At 39.0% G+C, this 16,972-nt stretch overlaps 1 protein-coding gene across 1 annotated transcript; it reads right to left on the bottom strand.

Annotated features, from left to right (window-relative positions):
* Positions 1–9,555: 9,555 nt before the first annotated feature.
* Positions 9,556–13,115, bottom strand: GCK72_017038 (uncharacterized protein; the record flags this gene model as incomplete). The annotated part of the gene is made up of 6 exons (XM_003105856.2): positions 9,556–9,857; positions 11,165–11,254; positions 11,497–11,646; positions 11,787–11,947; positions 11,995–12,233; positions 12,705–13,115. The coding sequence occupies 6 exons, from the start codon at positions 13,113–13,115 to the stop codon at positions 9,556–9,558; spliced, it is 1,353 nt and encodes a 450-aa protein (XP_003105904.1).
* Between the last annotated feature and the right edge of the window lie 3,857 nt (positions 13,116–16,972).

The following is a 16,972-nucleotide window of genomic DNA, read 5'->3' as shown; positions in this document are numbered from 1 at the left end:
AAGAATTGGGAGGTTGAAAGGCGATTTTTAAGGGTATTTGCACTTGAAAACTTGGATTTTTGGCGCTGAAAGTCTATTTTTGTGTTGAAAATTGGTGTTTTCTGAAATATCGCGTTCTGCGCCGTTTTAAAGTATTTTTGGAGCCGCGTAACATAAAAATTGTGATTTTCAACTGTTTTTCAGCGGAAAATCAGGGTTTTCTGAAATTTTAAGTTCTGGGTCAGATGAATGCGTAATGTAGGTGATTTTTGCAAGAAAAATAAGGTTTTTAGACCAGATAACCTGTTAAAGGTCGTTCTAGAGTATTTTTGGAGCCATTTGACATGAAAAAGTGGGTTTTAAACAGACTTGTCACGGGCCGGGCCAAAATCAGGAAAAATCTCGGCCCGGCCCGGCCCGCTCGGCCCGTTTTGAAACATTTTTTTCAAAACATTTTTGTTTTTCAACTTTTTTTGGAAATTTTTGGAAATTTTTTGTAAATTTTTTGAACTTTTTTTTAAAAAGTATAGTTTTCGAATAAACATTTAAAATTGAATCAAAATGTGAATATGTATGATAATTTAAGCATTTTTACTCTTTTTTTCGAAAAATTTCAAAAAAAAAAATTGGTAAAAATGGGTACCCATTTTTGAATCCTGGCCGACCGGGCCAGCCCGATTTTTGACAAGTCTGGGTTTTAATCACTGAAAACCTATTTTTTCAGCCGATAATTAGAATTCCAGTTTTTTTTTTCGTCTATTTTCGTTATTTTTTCATTCAAAGTTGCATTTTCGCCCTAATTTTACCAGCGTCGTTCTAGAATATTTTTGGAGCTGTTGGCATGAAAAATGGCATTTTAACATGTTTTTCAGTGGAAAATCCTAGTTTTCTGAATTGTTAAGTTTCAGGTCCCGTGATTTGAGGTGATCTTGCAAGAAATAAGAGGGTTTTAGCCCTGAAAACCTATTCTTCAAGCCGATAATCAGAATTTCAGTTTTTGCTCTTTTTGCACTTTTTCATGTGAAAAATCGTCGATTTCCGTCGTTTTTTCATTCAAAATACCGAATTTTCGCAATAATTCTGTGAATTTCAGCTTGTTTTCAATCCTATCTAAACTCACCGGACGAATCCTCATACTGTCCCACAGCACAATTTCAGATCGTCATTTCTCTTGTTTCGTAGAACAATATAGCAGAAAATATAAGGGGGGAAAAGGAGATAAGGAAGGGGGAAAATAATTAAAAATCGCTCGATTTCAATCAATACTTTTTTTTAAATCAGAGCTCCGGCTTCTCTCAGATCTCTAATTTTAAAAAATGCTCGAAAAAGTTCCAGAATATGTCTAGAACCTTCTAGAAACACCCGCAAAAGTTCGTCAATATGAAAAACGTCTAGAGGCCGTTACCCTCCGCTATATTGCACGTGTTTCAATGTGTGTGTATGTTGAAAAGTGACAGTTTCAACATAGAATCATTCGATGAAAAGGAGAAGAGATTGAAGAGAAATAGAGATGGAAATAGGAGGAGAAAAGGGTAATAAAATGGAAGGTGTATTGATTTGGAAAGGTGGAAGAGAAGGTGGTTTTTGGACAAAAAGAGAGGGAATTTGATAGTGGGAATCGTACTATCTTATACTTGTCAAGGCCCGAAGGCCCGGGTACAGAGTTGCGCAGAAGTGGTTTTTTTTCTAAAACGAAAGTCGGAAGTAGGAAGTCGGAAGTAAAATTTCTGATACGGAAGTCGGAAGCCGGAATTAAAATTTTGAAAACGGAAGTAGGAAGTCGGAAGTGAAAAAAACGCCTGGAAGTCGGAAGTAGATTTTTTCGCAAAGATTCAAAAACTCATAGAAAAAGTTCATAAAATTCGCGAAAATCAGTGGAAAATTAGTTTTTGACTGAAGAATAGCCTATTTTCTGTCCTTTTAGACCATTTTTCCTTGTATTTCTGCAAAATATACTTTTCGGAAATTCCACAATTATGGAATGACGGAAATCGGAAGTAAACATCCGAAAACGGAAGTCGGAAGTCGGAAGCCGGAAGTAAAATTTTCAAAACGGAAGTCGGAAGCCGGAAGTCGGAAGTCGGAATTCCGCGCAACTCTGCCCGGGTGTTTTGCCGCAAAAGTTCAAATTTCAAATTTTTTCAAAATTTTTTCGTGAAAAAGTCAAATTTTCGACTATCATTCAGAATTAGAAGAAATTCTGAAAAACCTTCAAAAATATTCACATTTTCGTTGAAACAGTTCAAAAAATTGGTTCATTTTTTGAAGCCGGGCCTTCGGGCCTTTCGATTCTCACAGTTTCAGCTAGAAAATTTCAGATTTTTTTAGAAAGTATAGTGAAACGAACATCTGATATTCAAAATGTCTTTCAAAGGGAATTATTAGGTCTTTCCAACGAGATTTTGAACACGACATAATAATGTGTTTTTATGTGCAAAAATTAGTTTTTTTCAGTAAAAATTACTCGAAAAACACAATTTTCGTGGTGAAAATCTTCAAAAACCACTGATTTTCAACAAACTTGAGAGGATTTGAATCTTAAAAAAAGTCTATTTTCCCAAAGTTTTCAGGCTCGATTCACTACGGCTCAGAGCATTGAAAATGAGCAATCAAAAGCAAAGATTCTTGTTTTTTGATGAAAAATAACGTGAATAGTCCAATTTTTGAACGAAAATTGCAGCTAAAATGTCACTATTTTGGACAGAAACTTGTTTATTTCCAGTTTTAGCACGCTCTGATACTGCTGAAACGAGAATATACTACTTTAGGGCGCAAATGCCGAAAAATATCGAAATTCGGAGAGAAATCTAGTACAGAAACTAGCATTTCGAGCATTTTCACCATTTTCACGAGAAAAATACAGACTTTTGGCTGGAAAACTGCAATTTTCGTCTCAAAATCACCCGAAACCCGGATTTTGAGCTTCTCAATCTCTGCGATTCGGTCTTTTTTATGAAAATCATATTTTCCTCCTGAAAATTGGCCAAAAAGCAGCGATTCCGAGCTAGAAACATTCCATAAAAAGAGAAAATGGAATAACCAATTTCAGGGTGCAAGTGACGAAAAATATCTGAATTCGAAGAGAAATCGCTGGTTTTTAGTGCAGAAACGAGCATTTTCACGAGAAAAAACACCGACATTTGGCTGGAAAACCGCAATTTTCGTCTCAAAATCACTCAGAACCTAGATTTTTCAACTGAAAATTTGCCAGAAAGCAAAGATTTTCAGCAACTCATCTCCAAATTCACCATTTCGGAAAATATCTGAATTTAAGGGGAAATATAGTGCAGAAACTAGCATTTCGAACATTTTAACGTGAAAAATACTGATTTTTAGCTGGAAAACCGCAATTTTCGCCCCAAAATCACCCAGAACCCAGATTTGTTTGCTGGAAATTTCACCTTTTTCGGCGACGCGCCCACACTCGTCTGATGCGCGGCGAGACGAAGTTGATGATGCGTCTTCTTGTAACTCTCACGTGGATGTCTCTCTTTACTCGGAGAAGACGTTCCAGAACTCTTCTTCTTCCCAACGTCTCCAGATTCCCCTCCTGCCGCCGCCGCAGCAGCCGCCAACTTCTTCTTATTCTCAAATTTCTCCTTTCCGAGTTTGACGACATTTGGATGAGAAGTGCGAGTGGACGTCGTGTTGTCTGGAGGCGTATTTCCACGGCTTAGGCCAGAAGAGGAGACTCCACTGTCGTCTGTCGTCGACATATCCGTCTGAAAATGAAAAAAAAAGTTATGAAACAACAAAACAATTGCTAAAAACCGCAAAATTTTGCAATTTTTGACAATTTTCGAAAAATTCTGGTGGAAAATTGGACGAAAAAGTCTGAAAATATCGCTGAAAATCGCCAAATTTTGGGATTTTCGACCATTTTCCTAAAATACTGGTGGAAAATGGGGCTAAAAAGTCTGAAAATAATGAAAAAATCGCTGAAAACCACCAAATTTTTTTCGGTTTAAGATATTAACAGCCCACCCCTTGTTACAACTGCGCCCCACCGCAAACGAGAGAGTATCGACGAGAGAGACGCAGAGTTTTTTTCTCGCGCTAACTCAGTTTTTCACAGTTTTTGATCTATTTTTGCTATTTTTCATAAAAATTCACAAAAAACCTTTTGAAAAACAGCGAAAATAGGTCGAAAACCGTGAAAATCTGAGTTGGCGCGAGAAAAAGTCTGCGTCTCTTGCCGTCTCGTTTGCGGTAGGGCGCGGTTGTAAGAGGGGGTGAACTGCTAATAGAAATTGGACAAAAAAAAGTCTGAAAATAATGAAAAAATCGCTGGAAACCCTCGAATTTTGCGATTCTCGATCATTTTCCGAAAATTCCAGTGGAAAATCGGATGAAAAAGTCTGAAAATATCGCAGAAATCCCCAAATTTTGCGATTTTCGACCATTTTTCAAAAATTCTGGTGGAAAATTGGACGAAAAAGTCTGAAAATAATGAAAAAATCACTGGAAACCCCCGAATTTCGCGATTTTCGACCATCTTTTCCCCTAAAATTTTCAAATTTTCTCACATTAAAGGAGCTATGTTTCTCCTTGTCCTTCTTCGCATATTTCGCCGGTGTCGACTGAGCGGTCCCTCCGTTTCCACGAGGACCTCCGGGAAGCGCCGGGAAATCCTCGCTTGTGATAGTGAACTTCGAGTCGTGAACACCAGAATTTCGTCCGGGACCAGCGCCGCGCGCGCGCCAGTTGCTGCTCGAACGAGTCGCTTTGACGCCTGATTTCTTGTGGATCGACGGGCTGGACTGGAAAAAAGGCAGATGAAACGTATATCATCTGGGTTTTAGTCTAGAATTTTCGCATTTTCTAACGCTTCGAATCTAAAAACCAAGCTTTTTCCAGCAGAAACGGCTAAAAATCAGGATTTTACAACTAAAAATTTCGATTTTCCAGATCATTATGCACAGGGTCTAGGTGTGAGTAGTGAAAGCGTATCCACTAGACATTGGCGGCAAATTCAAATTTTAATTTTTGCAATTCGCTGTTTCACTGTGGCACTTTGATACGCAGCCTAATCAACCAGTTTTTGAGCCGATTTATGCCAGTTTTCCCGCATTTTTGGCCAGTTTTTCGACCGTCGCACGTCTTTTCGAGATCAATTCTATTGAAAAAATAAATAAAATTCTTAAATAAAAAATGTATTTTGATATTCGCTCTAAAAGTTTCGCTGATCTCACCGGAGCGTGTTTACTTTCAGTACTCACCCCTAGACCCTGTGATTATGCACGATCGGAAGCATTTTTGAGTAAAAAAGCGACTCTGAAACTCAAAAAACGCTGGTTGGGCGCATTAGGACTCGGTCTGAATGTCGGTCAGTCTGTGCGCCTGTCTGTCCGGATATCCGATTTTTTTAGTGATTCTGGCGCACCTTCAGCGCATTTCCAACAATTCCGTCAAAAATGGCCGAATTTTGCAACTTTTTCACGGTTTTTGCTCAAAATTCTCGAATTCTTCAGTAGGCTGGCGCACCTTCAGCGCGTTTCTCGAAAACATGTTAAAAATCTCTGTGAATATGTGGGGGGTCCGAAAGCAGTTTTACAACGATTTCAAGGCCTTTTCGGCCAAAAAGAGCGCTGAAACTCGAAAAATGCTCATTCTTTCACGAAAGCAGCGTTTTTTGCGCATTTTCGGCTTCACTTTTTCATGGAAAAACGGAGGTAAAAAGACTTTTTTGAGCCGTTAAAGATAGTTTTGGTCTAGAAATGATCGAAATTAACGCATCGAATTTAAAAACAAAGCTTTACCTGCAGAAACGGCTAGAAATCAAGATTTTACAACTGAAAACTTCGATTTTCTAGATCAATCTGCACGATTGGAGACTTTTTTGAGTGAAAAAAGGACTCAGAAACTCAAAAAACGCTGGTTTCCAATATCATCCGTTATTCTGCATATAATATGCGTTTCAACGGGCCGTTTCGGTTAAAAATCTCTGTAAATCCGTCAGGGTGTTCGAAAGCAGTTTTACAACGATTTCAAGGCCTTTTCAGCCAAAAAGAGCGCTGAAACTCGAAAAATGCTCATCCTGTAAGGTTGCTTGCCTAGTTCTAGCTTTTTTTCTAGCTAAAAATTCGCTTTTTCATACGCCCAACCTCTTTTTTTCAGCTGAAAGACCGAAAAATTGAGACTTTTTACACGAAAATTTCGCAAAATAGCCCTGGAAAGCGATTTAAGATTCTGTACGGATTTCAACTGTCTACAGAGACGCCCGGCGGTGTTCGAAAACAGGTTTACAACGATTTCGAAGCCTTTTCAGCCAAAAAAAAAGCGCTGAAACTCGAAAAATGCTCATCCAGTAAGGTTTTTCACTTAGTTTTAGGTTTTTTTGCGTATTTTTGGCTGAAAATTTGCTTTTTTCTCCATTTTCAGCTGGAAGTAAGGTTTTTCACCTAATTTTAGGTTTTTTTTTTCGGCCAAAAATTCGCCTTTCGCACTTCTTCATACGCCCAACCTCATAATAATAGCCTTTTTCAGCTAAGAGATCGAAAAATAACAAAATTCGGCTAAAATAGCCCGGGAAGACGATTCCCACCGATTCTATTAGCTAGGCGCAGATCTTACAACTGCGCTCCACCGAAACCCCCTTGAAAAATATCTATTTTTCTCTGATTCTCTCAATTTCGCACACAATATCGCTGGATTTCGGTAGAGCGCGGTTGTAAGAAGCGTGTCGTGCTAATAGACCCAGTTCATCAATACAATAAGGCCTTCCACTCACACTATGTCTAGAAAGTGGACTACTGCTCTCGGCACTATCACTACTTTTCACACTTTTAGCTAGACTCGACGAGTCGGCGGCACTCTGCTCAGTATCCGCTCGTCCCGCCTTCCATTGTGCCTCATTTGAGCCCGATGACGACGAGGTGTTGTTCACCGACGACTGCGGACCGCCCGTTCTACTCCCACGCCGGACCATTTTCGAGTGCGCCGCTCGTTTCCGTGGAGTTGACGATGATTTTCTCTGGAAATTTGCAAGTTTTTGAGGGAAATCATGGAGAAATCAGGGTGGAACTTGTATCAGAAAGCATTTTTCTCAGAAAAAATGGATTTTTTTCGAATTTCCCACCAATTTTTACCAGAAATAACCCAGTTTATAACTTTCTAATACAAGTTTCCATCCCAATCCCTTTAAAAACCTCTATGCCAAGCGATATGCTGGACGAATCTGTACAAGAAGTTGAAGCAATGATTCGAGTCGTTTTCTATGATTATCTGAAGTGAAAACTAAATTAAATTACTCGAATTTCGTGGCAAAATCGGAAAAAATGAAGAAAAAACAAGAAAAATCGGGAAAATTGTAAAATTTGCGCGGGAAATCCTAAAAATAATTATTTTAAAAAGTTTTCCGGCGGGTCGCAATTTTTGAATTTACTACGGTAGTTCTCAATGTGTGCAGAGTGTACTGCGGACGATGCGTTCGATTTTACGAGCATGTTGACACGTGGCATTTTTGAATTCGGGCGGTCTGTTTAAGTTCGCTGAAAAATATGGTTTTTTTGCAAGTTTTCAAGTGAAATTGTGTAGGAAAAATTCTGGTTAAGTCAATAAATCGAAATTTTCAGAAAACCGCCTAATAATCTCAAATTTTTGAACTTGGGACTGTAAAAAGGGAGAAATTCGGTTTTTTTCTGGTGAAAAGAGCGAAAAATTCATCGAATTTCTTTCGGGAGGTTGTCAAGGAGTTTTCTGTACCAAAAATTAGTGAACTCAAGTTGTTACATTAAAATTTGAAAAAAAAATGCAATAATTTATTTACTAAAATTCAGAGGCAGATTTCCGAGTATTTGAGCCTCTTCTTCTGGCTCCGATTCTTCCAGAATCGTCGGGAGTTCCTTCCATGACTTCCTTCCTTCCTTTCTCTTCTTTTCCATCTGCGCCTTCTTGATCGCATTCAAAACTTCCACCTTCGTGTGACGATTTGTCAAATGGTTTGTGAAGTGAGATTTGAATCTAAAAATAATTTAATTCAAGTTAAATCAAGAATACATTATTCAGCTACTTACCTTTTCTTTATTCCACAAAGGGCACAGATGAAGTTTTCATCTTCCATGAGATTATCTTGAATTTATAAAATTTAATAGTAGGAATGAATCAATATTATATAAATTCTAAATAATAGCTCGGCACAGTTCTTACAACTGCGCTCCACCGAAATGGCTTTGAAAAATGCCTCTTTTTCTCTGTGTCTCTCGATTTCGCACACCATTTTCTTCGATTTCGGTAGAGCGCTGTTGTAAGAAGCGTGTCGGGCTAATATAAACAAATGAAAAAAGAAAAGTAGACGAAGGGGTCAGGTTACGGTAGACAAAATGGAAAACAAAAATTCATTTTGCAATCATTGCGAAGTTCACGCATTCTTTTTTCACTTAAAATTTTTCCGTTCAAGTTTATACATTTTCCGCAGAATTTCGAATTTCTGCATACTTGTCAACGGGCCGAAACGGGCCGACGCGGGCTGGCTCGTAACTCGCTTCAAACTGAGTTTTATGAGCTGAAAAATATACCAAAATGTAGATCTCAGCGAGTTCTATGCCCGTAACCTACTACGGGCGGGATGGCTATTCGTTAATGTGCCGCGGGCCGGGAAAAAGTGCCAAAAAACGGGAAAATGGCCAAAAAAGCCATTCTAGCCCGGCCCGCGGTACATTAACGAATAGCCATCCGGCCCGTAGTAGGTTACGGGCATAGAACTCGCTGAGATCTACATTTTGGTATATTTTTCAGCTCTTAAAATTGAGTTTTAAGCGAGTTACGAGCCGGCCCGCGTCGGCCCGTTTCGGCCCGTTGACAAGTATGAATTTCTGAAGTTCAATACTAAAAAAAAATTTTTTTTCGACAATTCAAAGGGGTACATCGAGGGTACATATTCGTATATTTTTACGATGATAACATTGTGTTTCAACACATTAATACAATGCACATTCTATCGCTGTAGAAATAGTGCGCTCTAATGATAAATGCGATTATTCAGGTTACTGTAGGAGGTTGGTATGAAAACGGGTCAGCTGTTGTGAGTTGAGCGAAACCTTTTGTTTGGTATGACTTTCTGAAAAGATAGAAATCAAGTGTAATTTCGTTGACAATATTCTTTTTTTATTAATTTTGAAAATTCCGAATTGTGTTAAATACATTTTGAAGAAAATAACCCAAAGGTGTGCCTAACCAGAACAAAAAATGAAACACTACGAGTTTGAGGGGGATAAAACTGGGAGATGGTTCAGGAATGTTTATAAGAAATATGTATGACTGGGAAGCTGAAGATGTGAGGATTCTGAATCTGTTTTCAGAATTTGTCTAGTGTTGAAATGAATCGAGTTACAAGGTTATCATATAACTCGGGTTATTTCAACGCTAGAAACATTCTGGAGACGTGTCCAGAATCCTCACGTCTTCAACTTTCCATTCCTCAGAAAAAAAAGTACAGAAATATGCCATGTAATGAAAGAAAATAGGAAATTGAGAGACTCTGTATATGAGAACTGTGGAAACTGGGAAAGAGAGAGAGATCATGTACCCGATTCACTATTTACAGAAAACAAATAATATAAAGTGCGCTCCACTGCATTAAAATCCAACATATCGTTTGCTCTTCTTTTTCACCGGTTGTCCCCCACCGCCAACAGCTCCTCCTCCTGCTCCATTCAACGGATGGACTGTCCTTGGAAGATGATGATGTCCACCATGTTCCTCATCCCCTTCTCCTCCACTCCAACCGCCTGTCGACTCGGCGAATTTGTCGATAATCATGGAGATCGGGAAGGCGAGAACAATAATTCCGCAGACGGATGCCAACGCGGCGACCACTTTTCCGCCGGCTGTGATCGGCACCAGATCACCGTAGCCGACTGTTGTCATTGTGATGACGCCTGAAATAATGGGAAGGGTTGACGGGGATGGTGGATTAAGTGCAAGCGCGCTCTACCGAGACTGTCATTGCTGTTTGGTAGAGCTCGGTGGCAACACAGTTTAAGAAAATGCGATTTTCTAGTATTAGTTCTCATACTTGCAAACCGGGCCGAAACAGGCCGACACGGGCCGGCGCGTAACTCGCTTCAAACTGAGTTTTATGAGCTGAAAAATATACCAAAATGTAGATCTCGACGAGCTCTATCTCCGTGACCCACTACGGGCCGGATGGCTATTCGTTATTGTGCCGCGGGCCGGGCTAGAATGGCTTTTTTGGCCATTTTCGCGTTTTTTGGCACTTTTTTCCGGCCCGCGGCACAATAACAATAAGCCATCCGGCCCGTAGTAGGTCACGGACATAGAACTCGCTGAGATCTACATTTTGGTATATTTTTCAGCTCATAAAACTCAGTTTGAAGCGAGTTACGCGCCGGCCCGTGTCGGCCCGTTTCGGCCCGGTTTGCAAGTATGTTAGTTCTTACAACTGTGCTCCACCGATATCCCCTTGAGAAATGTCTCTATTTCACTGCGTCTCTCAATTTCGCACACAATTTTTTTCAGTTTTGGTAGAGCGCGGTTGTAGGAACCGTGCCATACTTATAGAAGTCTAGTGTTTTTTTTGTTGAAATTTTTCAAAAGTTTTCACACGACGACGCGGCATGCATGAGTTTCGGTAGAGCGCGTTAGCATTATTGGACAATAATCTGATATTTGCGCAAGGGATCGGCGCCATAACGTTTTTCAAAGCGGTGATTGCGAAAAGTTCTAAAAAAAAGTGCAGAAAATGGCAAATGAGACTGTTAAAGTGGTTTTCTCATTTCCTGCAAAATAGCGCATTTGCACAGCAGAGTTGTACGGAATTCCGGATTCCGATCGTTTTAAATTTCGTTCCGGATTTCGAATTCCGGTTTTTGAGTTTGCGATTTCCGGAATCCGGAATTTAAAATTTAGTTGTTTTTTTTTGAAAAAATTACTTGGCCTTGCAAATTCTATAAATCATGCCGGATTCCAAATTCCGTGTTTTGGTAATTCCGGTTCCGGATTCCGGATTCTGGAAATCAAAAACTGCATTCCGTACAGCTTTTAGCTCGGCACAGTTCTTACAACTGCGCTCCACTGAAATGCCCTTGAAACACTGTCTATTTTTCTCAGCGTCTTTCAATTTCGCACACAATTTTCTATCGTTGCGGAAGAGCGCGGTTTAAATTAACTAAATTTTTGGTTTTTGATGAATTTTCGCGAATCTTCGGAAGTAAAATAAACTTACACCACCAACACGCAGCCGGTATACTGTAGAATTTCGAATTCGGCTCATCCCGTTCGAAGAAATAGATAGCTGTCGAGAAGAGCATGATTCCTGGAAAAAAAAAGTTGATGTCTGGAGTTGGAGTCAGAGTCCACAATTCATTTTCGTCAGCAGTTTCTGGGGTGTTCGAAAAAAATTTTAGTTTGTAAAAACTGAAAAACACTGCGTCAAAACTACTACTCCGATGGGACCAATTCATTTTTGTTAGTATTTTTTTCCAACTTTTTTTTGTTACTCGAACATTCTAAAGTATTATTTTGACGTAATTATGCAAATGCTCTACTGTGCCTTACCTGTCACCAAAAACATGCCGAGCATGCTCAATTCCGCCGCACTTTTCTTCATAGTTTCACCGAAAGCACGTAGACCAGTACTGTAGCGAGCCAGTTTGAAAATACGGGCGACACGGGCGAGTCGCATCACACGGACAACCAGCATGGCACCTGGAATTGAGAAAATTTGAAAAAAAAACTTTTTGTGAGTTCTTGTGAGTTTTTGGTGAGTTTTAGTGAGTTTTAGTGAGTTTTTAGTGAGTTTTAGTGAGTTTTTAAGAAAATTGTATGTATTTTTTCAAAGTTCTTACCTCTAAACTCTTTCATCCACTGCAACTCATTAAACGCCTCAATCATAAACGGTAACACCGTCAACAAGTCGATGACGTTCAGCGGACTTCTGATGAATTCCGCCTTTTTCGGATTCACAAGAAGACGTGCCAAGTATTCGAACGTGAAGTATACCATGCATCTGCAATTCTAATTAAAACAAGCAGATCTTCGGTAGAGCGCACTTACAACAACTCCAACCAATGCAGTAAATAATGTGGTTCTTTATTCTCGTCTTGCAGTTCTGGCATCGAGCTTAAAATGAGTCCAAGCAGGGAGAGAAGCACAAAAAGTGCGGAGCCAACCGAGAATATTTTTGCGCCGGACGAAGATCTTGGGTTCTCCATAAGTCTGTAGAGCTTCAGTCGCTGAGGGCCAAATACCACTTTGTCGAAACAAGAGGACGGTAGTGATGAGTCGACGAATGCCTGTAACTCCGAAATTTAGGAAAATTTTTGGTCGGTGGAGCGCATTTGCGGTACTGTCGAAAAAAAAGTTTCCGCAAGAATTTTCCAATTTTTTAGCGGGCTGAAACCAAAAGCGGCAGGTTATCGTGGGCGGAGCTAAACACGTTTAAAAATCGAATAAACTACGAATTTATTGTAAAACACAAGCCCCTACGTACCCAAATGACCCAAGGGATTATTGACGCTTCAGCAGTGCAAAAAACTTACTGTAGTTTAAAGGCGCATATCAAAAAAAGTTTTTATACAGTATACAAAAATTACACCATTAATAAATTTTCTACCGAGTTCAGTGAAGTTTTGGTGTTTCGTAGCAATGATATTTCGAAAATTTCCCTAAACTTATTTTAATTTCCAAAAAGTGGGGTTTTCTGGTGAAAAATGTTTCAAAAAATTTTTATCGCTTTATTAGTTGTTTTTTTTTGCGTTGCTCACCTTCTCCGTCGACATCTTCCCTGCAATATTATTATTCTCTTCCAGTATACAACACGGCGACATGAACGGTGTCGGAATCCGCCAATAATCCAACTCATATCTCAACCGAATCGGGCAAATATCCATTGGCCTGTGCAACTTCCCAGTCACATAGAAATCAATGACATACTCGAAAATGATGGGACTCCGCTCGAAATAGTATTCGGACGTCGTCTCAAAATACGCATCACAATCCGTGAGCCTCTCCACATGACTCTTCTCACAGAATACAGCGAGACGTGACGTGGCAAGGCGTCGTGTGATGATTTCAGAGTTAAGACGCGCTTTTCGGCCGCCAACGTTGACGAAAACAATATCTGGGAGCCGGGGGACATCAATAGCCGACTCAATTAATGGCGACTCTTCATTCATATCTGAAAAAATCATTAAATGGTGATGAATACCAAAAATAAAAAGAGATTTGGAGGTATGGGGAATTGAACCCCAGACTTCTCCCATGCGAAGGGAGCGCTCTACCCCTGAGCTATACCCCCGCCGACCGAAGAGTGGAACAAGTGACCATGAGGAAAGGAGGGAGAGACGGAGGGGGGGGGAGGAGGCCGTTCTCTCAAGGGGCACATAGAGGGGGGCTGTCAAGAATGTTTATGACGTTTTTTGGGGAGAAAACTCTCAAAAAGTGAGAATTTTTGAGTCAAAAATTTCTAAAAATGAGTATGTACACTTATTTACGGACCAGCGAGCACAAAACTCACGATTTTGAACTTTGAGATTTTCGAATTTTAAACTTTTTTTTTGGATAAAAAGTATGTAGTGTGAACTTGAGCTATTAGCTCGGCACTGTTCTTACAACTGCGCTCCACCGAAACCCCTTTCATTTTTTCTCTGCATCTCTCAATTTCGCACACAATTTTCTTCGGTTTCGGTAGAGCTCGGTTGTGAGAAGCGTGCCGTGCTAATATACTGAAACTGATCTCGCTCTACTGAACAAACGAGTTCGGTAGAGCGCGTTTTCTCACCGGAGATCTCAAAATTAAAAAACTACGCTCTACGGAGCGACCAGAATAAAATTATTTCCCTATGCAAATTTTTTTTCAAGGGAAAAAAAGACAAAATTGAGTTCAGGTAAGATCAAAAAGACCAAAAATTTGTCTGGGTGAGGAAGTGCGCTCTATGGAAATTTCGCGAAACTTTCAAAACGCGGAATTGTGCATACGCGCTCCATGGCTAATTTTGATTTTTTTTTCAAAACTTTTTATATCCGAAAACGCGCTCCATTGAACTTCCAAAACAATTTTCGAGTGGTTATGTTATGCAAATGTGCTCCACTGTTAACTTCAGTTTTTCAGACTAAACATTTAAAAAAACTGATAGATTATCGATGGAGCGCGTTTGCATAATCGTTTTTCAGTGAACGTTTTCAAAGTTTAACAGAGCGCGATTGCACACTAACAAAAACAATGTGTTATCCATGTGGCTGCATATCACGTAGAGCGCGCTTGCACTTATAAGTAAGTAGATCACAAAATAGAACCCAACTAAGCATGAGAATATTTGCAAAGAGTAACGTGCATGACGTATAAGACTCCAAATTTCAAAATTTTCGAAAAAAAAATTGAACCATAGAAAAAGTCCAAAAATAAGAGAAGTCACGTCTTGTTGAAAAAGGCGAAAATTGAGTTTACGAATTTATTCCTCACATTTCGAGAATCAGAAGAGATGAGGGGAGCAGGTGAAGATGAAGAAGAAGAAGACGTCTCGAAAATAGAATTTGATAGAAAAATATTGAGATTTTCACATTCGGAACACAAGATTTTCACTTTTTTACTATATTGAGGAGGGGGATTATTGGAATTCTATGAAGAAGGAAATAAAGTTTTTATGGAGAAGTGGAACGGAGTTCGTTATTTGCACTTTATCTGGAAAATACGGAAGAGATGAAAAATAAGTTACCACACACCAAATAATATTTTCAGATCAGAGATCAGCCTCATTTTGCATTATAGTTGACTATTTTTTGATAAGGATTTTACATTTTGAGATATGAGTAGAAAAACTGGGAAAAATTGTTCAAATGTGTATTGGTTGTATGAAGAAAGTTGTGATCTACATTTTTGTAGTTTACAGATTTTTGATAGCTATTCACGCTTTTGAGATATGCGCTTTTAAAGTGTGTAGGGTGTAGGTGAGAGAGTAGGAGGGAGGAGACGCAGAGAAGCTAGAGTGTCTGACTTCTTTGCGTTTCCCCCTCTCTCGTCGTGTCGCCTACCAAACTTTGAGCCTTCATATCTAAAAAACGTGAATAGCTATCAAAAAGTGATGAACTACAAAAATGAAGAGCTAGAATCGATCTACACATACTAATTAACATTTTTCAAATTTGTTTACTTTTGTTAAAGTTACAAGTCTTCAAAGTTGGGTGTTTTTCCTAAATTATTAATTTTTTTTTAAATAGCTTATATCTCAAAAGTCTGAATAGCTGTCAAAAAGTTGCTAATTAAAAAAATGTAGATTTAGTTAAGACCTTCATTTTTGCTGTTGACAACTTTTTGATAGCTCCCTCGGATTTTGAGATATGCGTTTTTGAAGATAGCAAAGGAGAGAAGGGAGAGAGACGCAGAGAAGACAGACACTCTCGCTTCTCTGCGTCTCCTTATGACAAACGTACTCTAGCTGACTATAAGCTACAAAAATTTGCGACAGAAAATTAGTGAGAATCTTAGTGAAAAACTGCCTACATGGAATAACTGAGCTCTGGGAAAAACACCCATTTTGAAAGTTTGTAACTTTCTCAAAACTGATCGGATTCAAAAAATTTTAATTGTTTTTTGTAGATCTATTCTAGCTCTTCATTTTTGTAGTTGATTATTTTTTGAAAGCTATTCACGCTTTTGAGATATGCGCCTTCAAAGACAGGTATGAGAGCGATCGAGAGGGAGGAGGGGGAGAGACGCAGAGACGACAGACACCCTCGTTTCTCTGTGTCTCTTCCTCTGCAGGATATCTTTAAAGGCGCATAACTCAAAAGCATGAATAGCTATCAAAAAGTTGTCAACTACAAAAATGGAGATATGGAATCGAGGAATTCGAAAATATAAAAATGATAGTTCGCTGAAAATGGCGACATTCAAACAAAACAAAAAAAAATTCAAACATAACAAGAATCAATTTCCGATGTCATATTGTCGCCCCATTCAATTTCCGGTTGTAATCCAAAAAGGGGGCGTGAGTGATCACGTCAGAAAGTACGAGACATACAAAAATTCCAGATTTCTAGTAAACCAATGTTTACTAGTCAACCAGAAATGGCTTCTTCATCTTGATGACACATGTCATCAATAGAGATCAAAAAACTTTGACCTATTCCATGTTCCGAGAAGTTTGATCTACAAATTTCTGGAAAATGGAAAAAGAGAAAAAGAAAAAAAGAAATAAAAACGATGCATTCTAATTATTATAAATTAATTTTAATTGGAAGTGACGACAGCAAAGGAATTGGAAAAACAAAAAATTATCTTTAATTGGAATAAGAACAAGACTACTGTAAGTGTTCTCTTCCATAAAATATGTCAATTTAACCGAAAAAATTGAGAAATTGTACATAATTTATACATAAAATTGAGCCAAGGTGACATCACTTTTATGGTTGCAACACAAACAAAATTGGCTCTAAAATGTGGGTCACACTTTTTGTCTTCATCTTTATCCCCCCAATTTTTCATTCATTGCAAAATGGGAAAGATGAGGGGATATTGACAAGAATATCTAAAATGTAGGTTTCACTTGGAATTAGGAACTTGTGTTCTTCCTAGAAAGTCTTGGTGCCAGAAACTGTTCAAACTTGCAAAAATTTGTATTGGTTGTGTAGAGAAAGTTGTGATCTACATTTTTGTAGTTCACAGATTTTTGATAGCTCTACACGCTTTTGAGATACGCTCCTTTAAAGATAGGTACCTGAAACAGCGAGAGAGGGGGCGAGAGAGACGCAGAGAAGCTAGAGTGTCTGACTTCTCTGCGTCTCTCTCTCTCTCCCTCTCTCTCTCTAGACGCTTGGTGGAACAATGATAAGAAAAGAAAGAGAAAAAGAGAACTAGAAGAGACGCAGAGAAGTCAAACACTCTGGCTTCTCTGCGTCTCCTCCCTCCTACTTTCTCACCTACCCCCTACAAACTTTAAAGGCGCATATCTCAAAAGCGTGAATAGCTATCAAAAAGTTGTCCATTACAAAAATGGAGAGCGAGAGTTGAGCTACAAAACTATACAAAATTCAG

Source organism: Caenorhabditis remanei, chromosome V (assembly GCF_010183535.1).
Source record: "Caenorhabditis remanei strain PX506 chromosome V, whole genome shotgun sequence".
Classification (NCBI taxonomy): domain Eukaryota; kingdom Metazoa; phylum Nematoda; class Chromadorea; order Rhabditida; family Rhabditidae; genus Caenorhabditis; species Caenorhabditis remanei.
Note: the sequence above shows the minus strand (reverse complement) of the source record. Positions and strands in the feature narration are given on the sequence as shown.